The sequence below is a fragment of the Euprymna scolopes genome, chromosome 14, assembly GCF_053919585.1.
Source record: "Euprymna scolopes isolate OS-2025 chromosome 14, ASM5391958v1, whole genome shotgun sequence".
Taxonomy (NCBI): Eukaryota; Metazoa; Mollusca; class Cephalopoda; order Sepiida; family Sepiolidae; genus Euprymna; species Euprymna scolopes.
The window spans coordinates 113,932,796-113,951,889 of record NC_136495.1 but is presented as its reverse complement, the minus strand read 5'-3'; the positions used below and the strand labels follow the sequence as shown (position 1 = coordinate 113,951,889).

Genomic DNA, 19,094 nt, shown 5'->3' with positions numbered 1-19,094 from the left:
AAAATGTGGTGAAAAGACTTTGAAAATTCTTTGTCCAGTAAAAATTTTTGTTGAAATATTAAAAATAAAATTGAAATAAATGGTATGTAATTATTTTTTAAGTATCAATAAAAATACCATTAAATTAAATTTTTGTTTTAATATTGAAAATAAAATTGAAGTACATTGTTCTGAAATTGCCTAGTAATATTGTGGATACAAGAGTTTTGTCCCTTTATCACAAAACTCCTCAAGGTAGTTTTGTGATAAAGGGACATAACTGGCCTAGTTTTCAATCATCACAAATTTTTTTTTCTCACCTTTTTTGGGGTGGAGGGAGTTCAAATTTCCCTCTATTTTTTACTTTTATTTATGATTTAATTTGTGTGGAGGACACAAGGAGTAGTGGTGTCTGCCATAAATACCCCCCCCCAAACTTTCATTGCGTGAAAGTGATTCTCCAATGTCCCCCCCCCCCCAAAAAAAATGAGGCCGGCTGAACCAAAAAAAAAAAAAAAATGGACAAGAAAGCAGCCATCTTGGTTGGAAATTTAAAAGCTGTAAAGAGAGTTAACATTTGAGATGAAATCAAAAACATTTAAAACTACTTAAAAAAACACCAAAAAATGATGTTGGTAGATTGCAAAGTAACTGTTATTGGCTATGATAACATTTATTTGTTGTATATTTGATTTTTTTTACCACTTTTGAATCGATGTAGATTGTAAAACAAATCTTGAATTTTGTTTTGAAAACTCAAGTTTTGCCTGAAAAACTTTGAAAAGTCCTTGAAAATGGACATTAAAAATCTTTACAAACCCTGATTATGTTAGTCTTAACATTGATCAATGCTATGAATTGATTATTACTTATGAAGCGATTATGACAAGAATTTGTTGATATTAGCTTCGAAGATGACCAAGTTGGAAACAGTCTTGCGGTAAAATGCTGTAAAGTCAGGAAACCTTGCAAGGAAGTTTTCTCCATAGAAATTTTGTCTGATGCTAGACACATGCTCAACCAGCTTTTTTTAATCCTCGAAAATAGCTAATGCGAGATATTTAAAAGGCATAAAATCTGAAAAAGATATCTACATAGTTATATTGAATAAAAGGTTTGGTTCATAAACTGTCTGAAACATGAAAACATTTAAATGATGTAGATTTTCATGCTTGCTAACTTTCTTGTTTTTTTTTTTTTGTTTTTTTTCTCACCATAATAGAAATATGTATTCAAACATCCTCATCCACCGAAACCAAATCGTGTTCGTATCTATGAAACACATGTTGGCATCTCATCCTGGGAAGGCAAAGTGGCAAGTTACAAATACTTTGCATATGAAGTGATTCCCAGAATTGCTAAACTCGGTTTGTATTCTTTATTTATTATCTAAAGAAATGGTTCTCAACTAGGAGCCACTTGACTCCCAAGTAAAGAAATCCTAACTATAAAAGAATAGAGCATAATGACGTCAAGGGTGTGTGTTCCATATAGAAACGTTGATTTAATTTGAGTAAAATAAAATATGCATCAAGTGCGCTTGAAAGCCAAATCACAACATGATATTAGGAAAATAAACAAATATTTTACTTGTTTGAAATTTATAATATAAATATATTTCAGAGCTGAACTCCGTCCTCAGTATGTTGTTTGTTTCTTTTTTTTTTTTCTTTTCTTTTGTCTTGAAAAAAAAAAAAAAAAGAAACAAACGACATACTGAGGATAGAGCTTAGCTCCGAAATATATTTATATTATAAATTTCAAACAAGTAAAATATTTGTTTATTTTCCTAATATCATGTTGTGATTTTGCTTTCAAGCGCACTTGATGCGTATTTTATTTTACTCAAATTAAAACAATGTTTCTATATGAACTCTCATCCTTGACGTCATACTGTGTGTGTTTATGTATATATATATATATACATAATGATTGTTTATTTTAAGACTCATCAGTATAGATTAAAGCAACTCAAGACCTACCTATCAGCAGATTTGAGCTTCAAACACTCGATTGTGTAACCCAACATTGTTAATCCTTTGATTAGCAAGTATATATTTTTTTATGTAATCCCCAAAGGTAATGAATGGATCATTATGAATTTTGTTAAACATTAACAGTATGACGCTATCGTTTGCCAGGTGTTAGGCATGATAGGTCGGCTTCATTTCTATGCTAGGAATGAAATACTGGTAAACAACAACAATATGAGCTTATGCGTCAACCCATGGAGGGTTAACTTGGTCAAGAAATGTCCTGGAAACGGCAGCAATAAATTGTAACATATATTACTATGTGTATAGTTACTCAGAAGTCTTTTTCAAAGAGTGAATGCATGCCTGGAATTGGGTGTAGATTCTTCTCTAGGTGGTTCTCCATTCCTCGAGGATGACTTCATTCTGTTGGGTTCTGGGGAGATGGCAGATCTCATTTTGATGGTTAAGGCAGATCAAACAACGCGCAAAACAGATTGTGATATATAGAAGGTGATCTTAACTATTCATTTTTACAAAAAGTATTCACAATATATTACAATTAAAACAAATAATTCATAATAATTAAACTTTTAACAAAGCTTAATTATTACGATACCGATACCTTGCACCAACCCCACCGGCCACACTGGGTGTCCTTAACCTCTTTGGACTCCACCCGATATGGCAGGTGTTCTTTCGATCGTACATTGTCTTGTTACAAGTTGGCCTGCTGATCGTCTTCACCCACTGTGTTTTCATGGTGGGGCGCTTTGCCTCTCGATCGAATCGTCTCCTACCCTGTGTAGGTAGTCTCCGAGTACATCAATCACTCCGCTGGTCCTTGCGGCTTGCTGCAAAATGAAGAGTCCTCACCACAAACAAACAGAACTCCGGTTTATAACAATAACAAACTATTTTTTAATTTCATTACTTCATAACAGCTACTGTCTAAATTGAGGTGACTGACTATAGTAGTGAAACGATGTAAGACCAGACCAGTAAAGTCACAGATTTCCCATTAACACAGGCTAGTTAACATCAGGCCCTGAGGGCTCCCAAATTGGGAGTGCTTGAGCAGCCCAGCCACTCGGTTTGCTGGCTACGACTCTTCTCTTTTTAGAATTCCCTTTTTTCCCACCTCTCCTTCAGAGAGCTTATCTCTCCCAAACCTCAACCCCCACCTGCACTGAGGTTTTTACTTATCAAATTAGGAGTGATTAGTCATTCTAGGTCGAACAATACTTGGCGGTGACCCCTACCCTTGACCCCCATTCTAAGTTGTCAGCCTTAATCAGCTAAGGGTCTGGATCTCTTCAGACCTCTCAACAGAGGTTTTAAAAACAACCTTTCATGTTAACAGATATATAACGACAATGAGATAAAAACAATTATTCTTTGTTTTTTTTCTCTTTTCTTGTCAAAATCCCATAGACATTTCTGCTCTGTCCCAATTAGACATTAGCACCCCCCTCTTCTGCCCTCTCTTCCTCAATTTGAAAAACAAGACCATCTCTTTTGACATGTAGATAATTTCAAATCTGTCTCCCTTTTTGAGACAACACAACATCTGCTTTGCGTCTAACAAGCTTACAATTGGTGGCTGGTCCTATTTTCCTAGCTAAGGTTTTGCATCTCTCTTCACTCCCTCACCCCATCCCGTCCGGTCAAACACCCCCTCTCACCGCAATATGCACCTCGCTGCATGCATTCATGGCACCAATTGGTGTCATAAATTAACATTAACTAACTGCTAGGAAGAGGAAGTGCCACCCCGCCTTTTTGGAGAGAAAAAATTGTGTGTGCTCATCCTATGCTTGCCGGCTGAAAAAGAGAATGAGTCCTAGCAAATTGCATTGTTGTCCCTTCCCCATATCTCTCCACGAGTGACCAAATCACCTTCCGGTTATGGAGTGGGGGGGGGGGAGTGACAACATAGTGGCACTTACAACATATAGTGCCAGAACAGAATTCATTGTTTAATTATATTTTTTTTATTTAAAAAAATTTTTCTAATGATTTTTTTTTGTATTGAAATAAACAAAAACAAATGAACAAAATAGTTGGAGAAAAGAAGCAAATTTCTAAAGGTAACAAAAATATGCATATGAAGTCAGTTATATGACAAAAGAATGGACTTGTTATCTCCAGGATTAACGCTAACAACTTAAATTCCGAGATGCCAGAATTAGCGTCCCAGAATAAACATTGTATTACGTTAAGCATTACGGGTGAGCACGTTGTCATAAATCGATCTTTAGGTAGTGGTGTGAGATTTTGATGTGCTTGGTCCTAATTACAAATCCAACTCCTGCTTCCTGACATTCGCCAACACACTAGAAAAAGATATAGCCATCTTTGATCTCTGAGAGTTGACCCTCTTCACCCACACGAATTTCACACAAGGTTGCTATGTTCACATTGTAGCGATTCAACTCTCTATCTACCAGGATGGTTCACCTTTCAGCTCTGTATGCTTTCAACTTGTCAAGAAGAATATGTACGTTATACATAGCTATAGTGTACAATGTTGTTTTGTAGTGTTTTGACCACTGAATTGGGGGTCTTTGCCATTTGCGATAGCTGGCTGGCTGGGGTGTGACATGGAGGCAATTTTATGGGCAATATTTCTAGCCCCTTCCTAAAGTATGGGGTGAACACGGCATTCTTAAAGAAGATTACTCAGTCACTCGGATGTCTGTCAAGTTCCTCTGCTGCTACAGTCATAAAGGAGACGATCATGTAACTTGAGTTGCTTGTGTGCAGGTTCACATGCTGTAACTGCCAGCATATCGACACCTACTATGTTACTACTACTCTATCGTCACAGGACTTGTGTAGCTGGAAACTTTTACAATGTCACAACTTGCATATGAATAAGTTTAAAGTGAGGAAAAATTTAGCATCGTTCACACTCTCTTGCTCAAGAAATACCTCCAGATGGCTGTAATTTTTCACCTGCTAATCTGATTAAAGTTGTTTTTTCTAATAATTCAGTAATATTCAGGTAACTTCGACTGCATAATTTGGAAGCTAACATTGTAATTTATTAGAATTGACAAAAAAAAAAAAAATCAGTAAGAAACCATTGTTTTTTTATTTTTATCTGAATTTATGAAAATATTTTTATCTGAATTTATGAAAATATTTTTATCTGAATTTATGAAAATATTTTTATCTGAATTTATCCAAATTTTCTTATCTGAATTTATCCAAATTTTCTTATCTGTATTTATCAACTACAAAATTTCATCCTAATAGTGTGGAAGTGACATATAATGTCGATTTGACCTAATACACAAATTTATTAAAATCTTAACTTTTATTTTTGTTTTTATTTAATGTTCTTTGTTAAAGATCAATGCGTTTTGCTCAACTTTTTCAGGTTACAATTGCATTCAGCTGATGGCCATCATGGAACATGCTTACTATGCTTCATTTGGTTATCAAGTGACCAGTTTTTATGCTGCTTCAAGGTAAGTACTGCTGTTAAATATTGGATTACTGGGAATATGTTTGATAACGTTATTTAATTTGATAGACAGGTGTTAGGAAATAGGTCGAACATAAGAAACAAATATGGTAAATCGTATTGTAGACACGTTTTACCGGAAGTGAGGGTCAGCTGATCGGATCTGCATGTGAGTCACGTGATCAGGTTAGCTGGAGTCAGTGAGTTTTGGTTTAGACGTAGAGAACAGCGGACGGCTTAACAGGTCGTCCCCTCCTCTTCACTGGGGGGGGGGGACGCTGTCGTGTGTGAAAATAAGACCTTGAATTAACCATGCAAGCAAAGACATTCACTTTCCATTCTTTTGCGATCGACATCTGGAAGGGGAATAAAAACTATATAAAACCAATTCATCGTCTTGGAGTGAATGAATATTCGTCCAAAACAGGTTTCCAGTCTCCCCTCCAAGATACAAGATGAATTCCAGGTGGACAAGATCAATGACGCATGAAGATAAGGTATGTCCAAAATACATGTACCACACACACGCACACGCACACACAACTGCATATGAACAATTAGATATGAATATATCAGAAATAAACAGCAACATTTAGACGATCATACAACGGTCTCCTTTTATGATAGCAATACAACACAGGCTTTAGTCCCTTATGCAAGTAACAGATAATTGGTCAATTGATCCAGGTAGACAGCTAAGCAGAAATATAGCAATATACTTAGTTGAAGCATAGATATTAGTGGAAGCCGATCATGATGAAGTGAGATTCCATAAGGAGCATTTAGATTAATGTTAAGCCATAAGCAACTCATAGTTTAAGAAAATGGATTCCTAATTAAAAAAAAAAATAAACAAAAGATATATCTTATAAATAACTAGCATGGATGCCTGGCGTTGCCCGGGTGTTTGGAGGTGTATGCTGAGCAAAAACAAAACAAAAAAAAAGGTCAATTTTTTAACCTTTGACCCCTATTATGACCCCTTAATATTTATTGTTTTGGGCTCAAATTAAGTTATTAAGTTAGATCCATGTCCAAGGAACTGATATCTAAAATATCAAGTGTTTAGACCCCAAATTGTCGGAGGAGTTTGGTAGAGTTCTCAAAGGTCAAATCGTTGAACTTTGACCCCTTAATCGCCAAATTTCTGGCCAAGAACCGATCACATCGATTTTCCCCAAATCTCAGTACCCTGTATATCAAATTTCGAGTCTGTAGACTAAAAATTGATAGTTATTGCGTAGGGAAATGTACACACACACACACACGTTCACTTTTATACATATATAGATAGATAGATTATATATGATGAGAATAAAGCAAATAATATTCCAAAGAGAGAGATGAAAAAAAAAACAATTTCTTTAATTTAATCATCCTGAGGAAGTCTTGAAATAAAGATGAAACGTTGATGAACATATAACTTGGTTTGTTCCTTTGTTATCTCTCTCTCTGATATATATATATATATATTTGAAAGTAATTAATTATTTTCAATTTTCAATTAACGCACGACGCTTCAAGTGCAGGTAAAGAAGAAAAATATTTTCTTTCGTTATTTCAATTTTACACAGCTAGCGCAACACCTTTGCTGATGACTGTTTTTCATGTTTTTTATTTTAAAATATCGAGCCGTTACCAAAACCCACGGACTAACAATAACACTCTTGCACGCAGAATTCCACCATGTGGTCAAGAAAAAAAAGACAGACTTTTCATTGATAAGGAAGTGTTTATATTAAAAAAAATGCGTTGTCTTTAGCTTTCAAAACGTATCCATTTATATACGTAATTATTTTCAAATTTTCAATTAACACACAACACTTCAAGTGCAGATAAAGAAGAAAAATATTTTCTTTCGTTTTATATATAATATATATATATATATAATATATATATATATATATATATATATATATATATATTAGGGTAGGTCGATTTTTAACTTTTTTCTAAAAATCAAAAACGTTAATGGACCGAAAGTTGTGTCTATACCTATTGAATACTCATACCAAAAATTAGATTTGTGTCTTCAACGGTTTTTTGCGAATTTGACATAAAAGATTTTAAATAAACACGGGCGGAAAAACCCTCGATTTTGGTGGATTTAGCCTAAATATTGATCTCAAAACTAAATAATTTCAGCATTTAAGCCAAGAAATCTTATTTTATTTGATGGGAATATAATTTGAAACAAAATTATAAAAAATTTTCAGATTAAAATTTTAGTCCCCCCCCCACTTAACTGCGCCGAGTTTGCTATTATTTAAATATTTAAGTTGAATGTATTGACAAAAAATTTTTCCTGATATGAAAATACAACAAGCAATTATGGAAAAACAAATAATTATTTATTTTTAATATAAAGAATCAAAGTGTTCTAAATAAGAGCCCTTCGATGAAAAAGCGGGTTTTAATTGTTGGCACAAAACTTTCCCAAGTATGTGCAGGTGCCTTGCTTTAAAGCCGTATACACATTGAGAAGCCTCTGTCATCAACTTAACTGCTCGTTCAACACCTTGGGAATGTGAAGGGAAATCTGGCAAGTCATGCTTTTCGCCTGTTGACAATGAACTCTCTAATTCACTGTCAGAAAAGTCTTGTGTAAGTGGTGGCTCACAGACTCCATTTACTGACAAATCTATTAAATTTGTCCAGTGTAGAGCCTTAAAGTTGATCATCGGGATCTTTTTAAATCTTTTCGTGGCTTGTTCCCCTCTTCTGAAACAATATAAAAATAATTTGAGTTTAATCTTTAAATGCAATTTATACTGCTTTAATAAGATTTGGTGAAATTAAATGTAATCTTTAAAATGTCACAATAAATTGATGTAAGTTTTATATGAAGAAATATTAACTTACCTAATGGTCAAAATTCTTTTTATTCCCTCTTCTCTTACTTCAAGTTCATCTGATTTTACCATAGAAAATAAAATATTTTCTGGCAGTAATGCGAAAGCATTAAACTGAATGTTTTCAAGTGTAATTTTTTTTTTAATTTCACTTGGTTGCTTCTGTATTCTCTGAATCATATTATAAATGTACATTTGTTGGTGGTGGAATTTGTTATTTTTTTAATGTCAAACCAACAAATCGCATATACATTTACAATAAAATTAATCAAACTATGCAATTTGGTTGAAAGATTATGCAGATATGTCCCACGAGTCCATAGGCACATGAGCCTGATAGCCAACGTTAACCATCTAGCTTGGTCCAATTTTCCAGGATACAAATCTAGGGTCTACCTTACCTCTTGAAATCCCAACTGTATACTCGTAGAGCAGTCTTTGGTCATTACTTAGGCTATCCTTGTCTTCAAATTCACACTCCAAGGGATTCCCAACAGCGGAAAATGCTATTTGTAGTAAATTATGGCAATCATTTGCACATAATTTACCCAATGGACCACTGAATATTGTGGGGCTTTTTGTGGTGCCATCTAAATGTTTGAACAAATCCCTAAATGGAAGTTCATTCTGGTGTAAGGAGCAACCAATAGTATGAAGATTTATTTATTTATTTTTTTCTAAAAGTGTAACCAGGCCACCTTCATAGCCTGTGTTCGCATTTGTGTTGTTAAAAAGGACAGCCTTAATGGTGCTTAAACTTTTGAATTCCTCTAAAACATCAGCCACTTGCTCTGCAAGAACATTACCAGTTGCTCCAGTATCCGGAAAAATTCGGTGAGTCAAATATAGACTCTCATTTGCTGTTTCTTTTGTTATTGTGAGGTGACGTTCAGATGCTTTGTTTTTTTTTCACAAGTTGAAATCCATTTACATCCACTGATTCTTTGTAGAGCAGTGCATCTTTGTCTGTCCTCCCATCAACACCTATACAAAGAAGATTTTCCATATTTTTGCTGTGGTTTTGATAGGCATCTGCGTTTACTTTAGCGTTTGCCCTATCAATTTTACATTTATCCATATAGATATTCTTTATATCTATATTAGGGATAAGAAGGCCCATGGCCCTCAAATCCAAGAGCAGGGCATTGCCAAGACTGACTCCAAGATTAGAGGATATATCACCCCTTACTAATTCAAGAGCAAACCTTGGGATTTTTGTAAGGTTATAGGGCACTTTGAGAGGACTATCTGGCTGTATGTAATCTGCTTCATCACTTGGAGAAGATGAGTGACTTAGAGATGTACTTGGAGAAACATGATCTTGAATAGATGATGTTGATGCTATGGGAGATGTTTTTTGTTGGATTTCTCTTTCTCCTTTTCTTTTACTTTTTTTTATTGCGGTTTTATCTATTGGACCAAGTTGGAATGTGCCCTTGGGCCCTATTTTACTCCTTTGGTTTTTTAAATATTCTCGGTCTTCCGTAGGAACCTTGAATATCAGATTAAAATGAAATTTACTAAGATTAAAAATACAGGTTAACATATTAAATTAAAAATATTTTACATGTAAAATAAAATGAAAAAATTGATTTAAATATTTATTTCAACTGTAGAAACCAAAATCAGCCTTTGAAAAACACTGAATTTTGAAATATAAATAAATGACAATAATTATAAAAAGTTTAAATATTTTAATAGTTGTGTTTAATTTGTTAAATTAAATATTTTAATAGTATGTTTAATTTGTTAAATGAACTATTTTATTAGTATGTTTAATTGGCAATCGTGAAGAAAGAGAGAGCCTGTTTCCTCGGTTTGACTATAGGTGGCGTTACTGTCTGTCCACCCCGTTACGGAAGCACAAAATGTATATAATGCTACCCTTGAAATAAAAATAAATGTTTTTGTTATATTTTAATTTTAAACATGTTTTTTTTTTTTTTTTGCAAATATATTTAAGTTTTATTTTTTTTTAAACATTTACGTTTTGTTTTTGTTTTTGCAAACATATTTAAGTTTTATTTTTCCAAACATTTACGTTTTGATGCTTGTTTATTTTTAAACATTTACGTTTTTTTGTTTTTACTTTTTTTTTTTTTGCAAGCATAAACTAAATGTTTTTGCTATATTTTTCTTTTAAACATATTTATGGGTACAACAGTTTTTCCGCGAGTATTTTTTACGCTCTTATGATAAAAAAAAAAAAATCAACGTTTTTTTTTTTTTAAAATCTTTTATGGCCCCCCCTTTTTTTTTTTTTTAAATTTTTCTGCACTTATTTTACCTTTTCCGCGAGTATTTATATATATATATATATTTGAAAAAGGATATTGTAAAACCTGAATCTTACTTGAAACTACTATTAAAAAATAGCGCGGTACAATAAGTGCATAAGCAAACTTTTCAAAAAGAAAAATATTTAAAAAATATTTAGTTCATGCTTGCTAAAAAAAAAAAAAAACGTAAATGTTTGAAAATAAAGAAGCAACAAAACGTAAATGTTTGGAAAAATAAAACTTAAATATGTTTGCAAAAACAAAAAAAAAAACGTAAATATGTTTGAAAAAATAAAAATTAAATATGTTTGCAAAAAAACAAAAAAAAACATGTTTAAAATTAAAATATAACAAAAACATTTATTTTTATTTCAAGAGTGGCATTATAAACATTTTGTGCTTCCGTAACTGGGTGGACAGACAGTAACGCCACCTATAGTCAAACGGAGGAAACAGGCTCTCTCTTTCTTCACGATTACCGTTTAATTTCTTACATTGATTCGTGTGAATTCGAAGGTTAAAAAATGTAAACAAGGGGCAGATAAATACTACCGGTGAAAGTCGAAAAAATATCCAATAAATAAAACTTCTTTTACTAAGTCGCCATTTGTATTTGAAACTATATATTTTAATATATTTTATTTTTGTTTTTGGTCATTTTATTTAAATTAATATGAAAATAGATAATAAACTTTAAAAAATAAATTATTTAATAGATTTTATTATTTTACTCTAGTTTAACCTCGGATTTAATATTATGGATAAATATTTCCGGTGTCACCGAAATAAACACTTAAAATTGCAAATATTGATGTCTTTAAATTCAATTTCGCAAAAAAATACAAATTTTTGGAAAAAAATATTTTGTCAGGTGATTTAGGGTGTTATTTCACAACTTTCCATCCATTGACCTATTTAAAGTTCCAAAATCGACCTACCCTAATATATATATATATATATATATATATATATATATATATATAGATATATAAGTGATGATTGTGTAGTTTCAACGAGAGAAAAAAATATGTATTTAAGAGTGTAGCCATCAACAATTGTGTGTTTTTCAGCCTTTTCTCATATTTTTATTTTAAAATATTTTTATAATGCATTTCAAGCTTTGTTTTGCTATCTTCAGATATTTTCGTAAAAAGGTTTTTTATCAGCAGATGTAAAAATAACATTTCAAACTCTCATTTAAAAAAAACCTTTTTACGAAAATATCTGAAGATAGCAAAACAAAGCTTGAAACGCGTTATAAAAATATTTTAAAATAAAATATGATAAAAGGCTGAAAAACACACAATTGTTGATGGCTACACTCTTTTAAATATATATGCATGTTTCGTTGAATATCAGAGATAATTCCTGTTTGTTTTTCTTTCAATATGTTTTTTTCAATGTCTGAACGTTCTGTTCGGGTGTAAAAAGAAATGTGTTTGTCATGATCGTTTTCGATTTCCATGAGTCGTCTTCAGGTGAGTGATGAAAATAAAAGTTGAATTGATGAATTTATCGAAAAGTCGATTAAAATCATTAAAAGCACTTAAGTGTGCCTTCCTCTCCCATATTGAGCCTGATTGATCGTCGCTTTGTTTATGCGATTGAGTAGGGCTTCAATGATTGGGATGCGCAGGTTGTAATGTGAGATGGCTAAAATGGCGGTGTTTTTTTTATTAATATGTATCTAAGTTCATGTACTACAAGATTGAATTGTTATTGCCTTATCTTCTTCCACTTTATGGTCAGCAATTCCAGCAATAGGTTCGAGACAACATTCTCAGATACAAAACAATGATAGAGCAGGAATGACTAATGAATGTAAACCATTCTGTATTATGCATATTATTTGAATTCTTCAGAATACTCTTCTCATCTTAAGTGTTACTATGAATCTTTTGGCAGATGTATTTCATTGAACTCAGGAATCTTTTAGTGGAATCTGTACGGATTTTTGAATGGAACCCTTTATTTAATCCATGGGAGTAGCATGCTCTCATTCTGTTAGCTATGACCTGGTAGGATCTTAAGTCATTTCTCAAATGTATTTTTTTTATTGTACGCACTGAGGATTGAATGAAGAATACAATTGCAAACTAAAACTTTTACCCAGTCATGGCTGACGAAACGAGAGCCAGCTTTATAGATATTGGTAGTGCTTGGCTTGATCTTCCATTTCAAGGTTTAAAATACAAGTGAAAATGAACTCCTCTGCTTGGAGGTCAACATATTTGTTACATCAAATAAAGGATTTGAAGAATAGGAATATAAAAAAATCTTTAGTAAACTGAAAAAATAATGAAGTTTGTGGCCAACACAATAGTTTCCATGTTCAGTTATTTGTTGGCATCCTGTCTTGCAAAACAATGGATACTCTCTGAGATGATCTTTGAACAATAAGGGTTATATAGTTGTGCAGTTTCCAAACAATACTTTTCTTGGCTTATTAGGTTTGACACCCTGATTTAACTGCTCACTCTTTCTTGATTATTCTGCGCCACTTTTGCAAATTTGCTCTTCTCTACTTTTTAATGGATACATTTAGTCCATCTTCATCCTCCACATCTGTCATTCGTGCTTTCCTCCATTGTTTTGTTCAGTTCTGTCTTCCTCTTGCTCAGCTTCTTCTTGCTTTTCCTCCGGCATTTCGACATCTTTAGGCTCCGCATTAATCGCGGATCAAGTCTTGTGATTACAGCGGTACCTAATTCCCAAAGTTTGCTCTATTTATTTAGATATCCCATTTGCATATCATGTTACACCTCTTTGAAACTACAAGGTTTGATGACCTGATTTGACCTCTCACTCCTTCTGATTATTCTGGAAGGTCTGTGCACCACTCTCACATTTGCTATTCTCTCCTTTTTAATGAAGACCTTAGTCTATCTTCATCCTCTCTTTTTTTTTTTTTTTTTTTTTACAAAGGAGTCACTACTTATCAAGGCCCGGAGGCCACTTGAGGATAAGGATCAATGAGTGTACGGAAGTCAATGGGAAAATATCGTAGTAATCGTTTGTAGTGGGAATTTGGTAAATTAAATTACTTAAGGGGACAGCTCATCAAGAACTTGTTCACATTGGACTTGAAGACGACCATATTGTACTCAGTTGGAAAGCAGGAAAATGGAACAGAGTTCCACAGGTGTGCAGTTCTAAGAAAGAAGCTTTGTTCATGGAATCTATGTTTAGATTTAGGCACAGATAAAGAGTGGGGGAAATTATTGATAGTGGTTTTAGCGAGACGAGTGTTTTTTGTGAAAGAGAATATGTACTGTTTCAGGGCCTTTGTTTTCTTAGTCATTTCCTTTGAAAACTTGTATATAATCATGTTTATCATGTTTTTGCTCATGGGGTATTTGATTTTGGCCTCCATATAATGTTGGATCATCAAAAAGAATATGGATCATTTCACGGCCTTCCTCTTCTTAGTTATATCACTTATAGACTTGTATATAACTGTGTTTATCATCTGCTGTTACTTGTGGAGTATTTCATTTCAATCTTCAGATAATGTCGGTTCATCAAAAGAGTATATGCACCATGTCAGACTTCTATTTATGTTTATTATCTGTTTTTACTTGAGGTGTATTTTATTTCATCCTTCAAATAATGCTAGGTCATCAGGAGAGAATATACACCATTTCAGGGCCTTAAGTAATAAATGTTGCAATATTGTTTTTTTTTCATTTCTAGTCGATTTGGAAATCCTGAAGAACTGAAGGAATTGGTTGATGTTGCCCATTCCTATGGTATCACAGTTCTCCTGGACATTGTCCACAGTCATGCATCCCAGAATACTGTTGATGGACTCAATCAATTTGATGGAACCACTTCCTGCTACTTTCATGATGGTGGACGTGGCACACATGAACTATGGAATTCTCGTCTTTTCAACTACACAGCGTGAGTTTCAACAAAATTCCTTGGGGAGCATTTTTTGGGAACTCCTTCTTTGTTTAAAACACTTAAAAAGTAGATATGCTTAATAATTTGTGGAAGAAAAATGAATCCTTGTGGATTATGAAAAAAAAAAAAAAATGTGTTTTAATTGCTTGTCCAAAATCAGTCTCCCCATCTGATGAAAAAAAAAAAAAGAATTTAAGAAAAATCTGTATAGTGTACGTACCTGTGACAAAAAGAAAATATTGTACACCAAAAATCACGTTATTTGATCAAGTAATTTTATTTTTAAATAAGAAAATAAATTTTGAAGGTAAACAAACAGCAATGATATCACAATGCCATCTTGAAAACAGGTTGAAGGAACAAGGGAAATAACTCTATATAATTTGAACTTGCAAGATTTTAGAAAGTCATTCTTAACATGGGGAGTGGAGTATTGGAAAAACTCAAATTTGCTTAAAAATGATTTTATTTATAAAAATAAAACTACTTGATCAATTTACGTGATTTTTGGTGTGTACAATTGTAGTAGTGTGGTAATTGCAGACGATTAACAATTCTGTAAAAGCAAAATAAACTTTGCAATATGTTTTAGATGAGACCATGATTTGTCTTCCATATGGTGTAGGAATGTGCAATCCATTTTTTAAATTTTTTTTTTTCACATTATCTGAGAGGAAGATGATCTTTTATCAGAAGGACCATATTTTACTTGTTACCGTCCTCCTGTCTGTGGAGCAGAAACTGGAAGTCAAAAAGAGCAGACAGTTTTTATTATTTTATACTGATAAAATCCAAACCTTTATTTTACATAAACTTTAGTCAGTTTCTAAAATGACAAGGATAGCAGTATTTCACCCTTTACTGCCAGAAGTTTTTTAATGCAATAAGTAAAATTTTTAGTTAAGAAACCCACACGTGACAGAAGTTAGCATGAAACTGACGCTTGAACATAAACAAACCCACATTCACTTGTTGAACCATGCATAGACCTGTACTTTGAAGACTAGTTGTGCTGAGAAGCCATAAGAGTAAGAAATACTGTTTTTTTGGAAGGCAACTTGAAAGTACAATTTGGCGGTAAAGATTTAACAAGCGTACAGGTACCAAATATGACTGATAGTCTAAAGTGCATCTAAGAAAAAAATAATAAACTAAGAAATCCCACCTCCAGTGAGAATAAATAATAAACTTTCTAATCTAATAGTTTATTCCCCCTAACAGCTAGACTTTGGAATTCTCTCCCTGATATCTGCTTCCTGGCTGTACTTACATGCAGGTTTAAATATAATGTAAACCAGTATCTTGTAAATCTTTCCTAGGCATGGTCCCAAACAGTAGCCCCTTATGTCCAAGTGGTGCTATGCCTTATTAGGGGTGAACGTGAGTAAAAAAATCTAAGATAAAATTGAAGCAAAAAAATAAATTTTCTTTCAATGAATTTATCTTGCTTTCTCTCTTTTATTCTGGCTTTCATAAATTTAATCAATAATTTTTTAAATTTTTTCATTAAAACATTTCTTAATCATCTCTTAAAAGATATATATATATATATATATATATATATATATATATATATATATATATTTGATTGCTTTTCTTTAATTCCAGATTTGAAGTATTGCGATTTCTTCTCTCCAACCTTAGATGGTGGATTGAAGAATATCATTTTGATGGTTACCGTTTTGATGGCGTGACTTCGATGATCTTCCATACCCATGGAATGGGTAAGTAGCTTTAATTATTTTTTCATTCAATAACTTTATTTTGCATGAAAAATTGAATTACAATGCTAATTACCAATTTTTATTCCTCATTATATGAGAGTCGTTCCAAAAGTAAAGCCTCCTATTTTTTAATTCAAAAAGATGAAGAGCTACGAAGATGGGAGTGGTATCATTAAAATGAGGAACCTTTTGTGTTCCAGATTTTATTTTCCTACATAGTCACCACCATTCTCAACGCACTTTTGTCAGGAATTCAATGACGCATCTCTGCCTCTGACACAGGTTCATAACAGAGGTTGTCTTCTTAGTCTCATACCATCAATCCTTACAACAGAGATGAAACTTTCAGGTTATAAATGTATAAGTTCAGTCATCATAACAATGCAATTTGCAAGCCCCTCTGATCTGTTCTGTGGAATAAAAAAAAAATAGGAGGTATTACTTTTGGAACACCCCTCATATTATTAATTTTTTTTCCAAAACTCTTCAAAAAACAGATTATTTTTTGCAATGAAAAATTCTGGTTGTATAGTTTTTTAAAATCCATATTTTTATCTTGAGAATCGATTTGAATTAATGCAAGATGTTTTTAGTAGAGTGCCAAGCTATATTGTATATTCCAGCAAAGTGATGATTCGTACCCTTTCTAAGGAACACTGTAGATCGCATACAGCTACCAAGACACATACCTCTGCCAAGGCATTGTGCAGGATGTATATCTCGGTCAAGGCACTGTTCAGAGTGAAAACTTTATGAAACAGTGTCTGGTACTATATAGGGCATATACTCTGCTCAGTGTAGTATTTAGGGTATATACCCCTATCAAGATACTATGAATAACCTGAACAAGACTGTGTATGGTATATACTCCTGTCAAGGTACTGTGCAGGGCACATATACTGGTCAAGGGACTATGTACAATATATTCTCCTGCCAAAGTATTGTGCAAGGCATATACTGTGGTCAAAGTACTGTGAAAGGTATATACCCTTGCCAAGGTACTGTGCAGGGCATATAACCTGGTCAAGGCACTGTGTAGGATGTATACTCAAGCCAAGATACTATGACGAGCATATATCCTAATTAAGGTTTTGTCTAGGGTATATTCTCCTGCTAAGGTACTGTGAAAAGTACATAGCCTGGCCAAGGCTTTGTTTAGGGTGTATACTTCTGCCAAGGTACTGTGCAGGACGCATACCCTGGTTAAGGCCCTGTTTTGGGTATATACTTCTACCAAGGTACTCTGCAGAGCACATAGAATGATTCAGGGACTGTGTATACTATATACCTTTGCCAAGGTATTGTGAAGGGCACATAGCCTGGTGAAGGCATTATTTATAGTGCATACTCTTGCTATGCGATAATATAGGGCACATATCTTATATGTACTAGGCTAAGTCATATCATAGGATACATATCTCTCTCAGGTTACACAACCTATTGTGCATATCCCTTGTAAAGCAATAAATATGCTTGACGTTTTTATTTATAAGAATTATACAAGTTAAGAAAATTAAATTATACAAGTTAAGAAAATTATAGAAATTAAGAAAAAACTTTCAAATTCATCACTAATTTTTGCATAATCCTGCGATCAAACAGATGCACGAAACTAATGCTGATAAAAACATACCCCCCCTTCTTTTTTTTTTTTGAAGTAACCATAAAATTGACACTACTTTTGTTAAATTTTCAATATCAAAAATCATGTCTTTATTCATATGTGCGTGCCTTTTTACATGTGAGGTGTTTATACATTATCTCCCCCCCCACCACACTTTTTTATAGTCACTTTTCATTATTGTTGTTTTATCCAATAGTTACTATAGAAATAAGCTTGTTTTCATGCAGACAGAGAATACAAAGAAGATGTTCACTGAGAGTTCTTCAAGTTTTTATTTGGAAAAAATGGACTTGGGAGAGAGAGATGAACTAATGTTATCTTAGTTAATTATAATAATTATTTATTTAACTGTCTAACTTACTGGAAAGAGTGACGCACACAGACAGAAACATCAAAGTAATATTTGCCTTAGAATACAAACTTTCTACATTATTGGCAGTGTCTCATTAGCATAGCTTCCACACAGAGATTGATTTGGAAAGCTTAGTTTTATCTCTGCTCAAAAATGTGATGTCATTCTTTAGCATCTCTGTTTTGTCCACAGTGTTTGATCTCTGCCCTCTGCCTCAATTTACGTAACCCATCTCTGGGAACAATTCTGCTTGTAGATGCAGGTTATAATGACATGCACTAAATGTAACCCTGGTTAAGTTTTTAATGTTTTTATTTCATGTAATGTATTTATTCGGCTAATGAAGCAGGTAGCAGGAAGGAACTTCCAAAGTCCAGCTGTTCGAAGAAGAATAGAAAGCTTTCTGGCATTTAGGGACCTCAATGCTGAAGGGGTGTGATTTTGTTGCTAAGCGGGTTTGTCGGGGATATGTATGTCGAGAAGACACAAATACAACAAGTTCATCAGAGCATATTTCATTAAAATATTTGTAAAACAGGCATGGAGATACCACATTGTGGCAATGTGTCTGGGGTTGGAGCTTAGTTGATAAAGTGGGACCTATTAAATTGAAGACTCTTTTTTGGACCTTATTCAAAAGGGAGAGACTAATGGTAAATGCACCAGCCTAGATGTGGCAACACTACTCCATCCATGGGCGAATAGTGGCCTTGTAGAGGCACAGGATACTCTCAAGTATGAGTAATCTTCTAGCACGATAAAGGGAAGCCACCTTCTTTGCAGATGTCCTCAATGTATTTGTTCCAGTTCATATTGCCCGTGAATGATGGTCTATATAACTTGTTATAGTTATGTACAAACATAGAAAACTAATTACACAAGGGAACACTCAATATGTTGCATTTAAAGAAAGACTTGTTTTTAGTCAATTTT

At 33.3% G+C, this 19,094-nt stretch overlaps 1 protein-coding gene across 1 annotated transcript in view; it reads left to right on the top strand.

Annotated features, from left to right (window-relative positions):
* Positions 1-19,094, top strand: part of LOC145293227 (1,4-alpha-glucan-branching enzyme-like) — a 136,825-nt gene that overhangs the window by 91,236 nt on the left and 26,495 nt on the right. The window contains exons 6-9 of the mRNA XM_080139773.1: positions 1,202-1,346; positions 5,338-5,428; positions 14,249-14,458; positions 16,070-16,185. Coding sequence (XP_079995899.1) covers positions 1,202-1,346; positions 5,338-5,428; positions 14,249-14,458; positions 16,070-16,185 — 562 coding nt within the window. The remainder of the gene's footprint in view (positions 1-1,201; positions 1,347-5,337; positions 5,429-14,248; positions 14,459-16,069; positions 16,186-19,094) is intronic.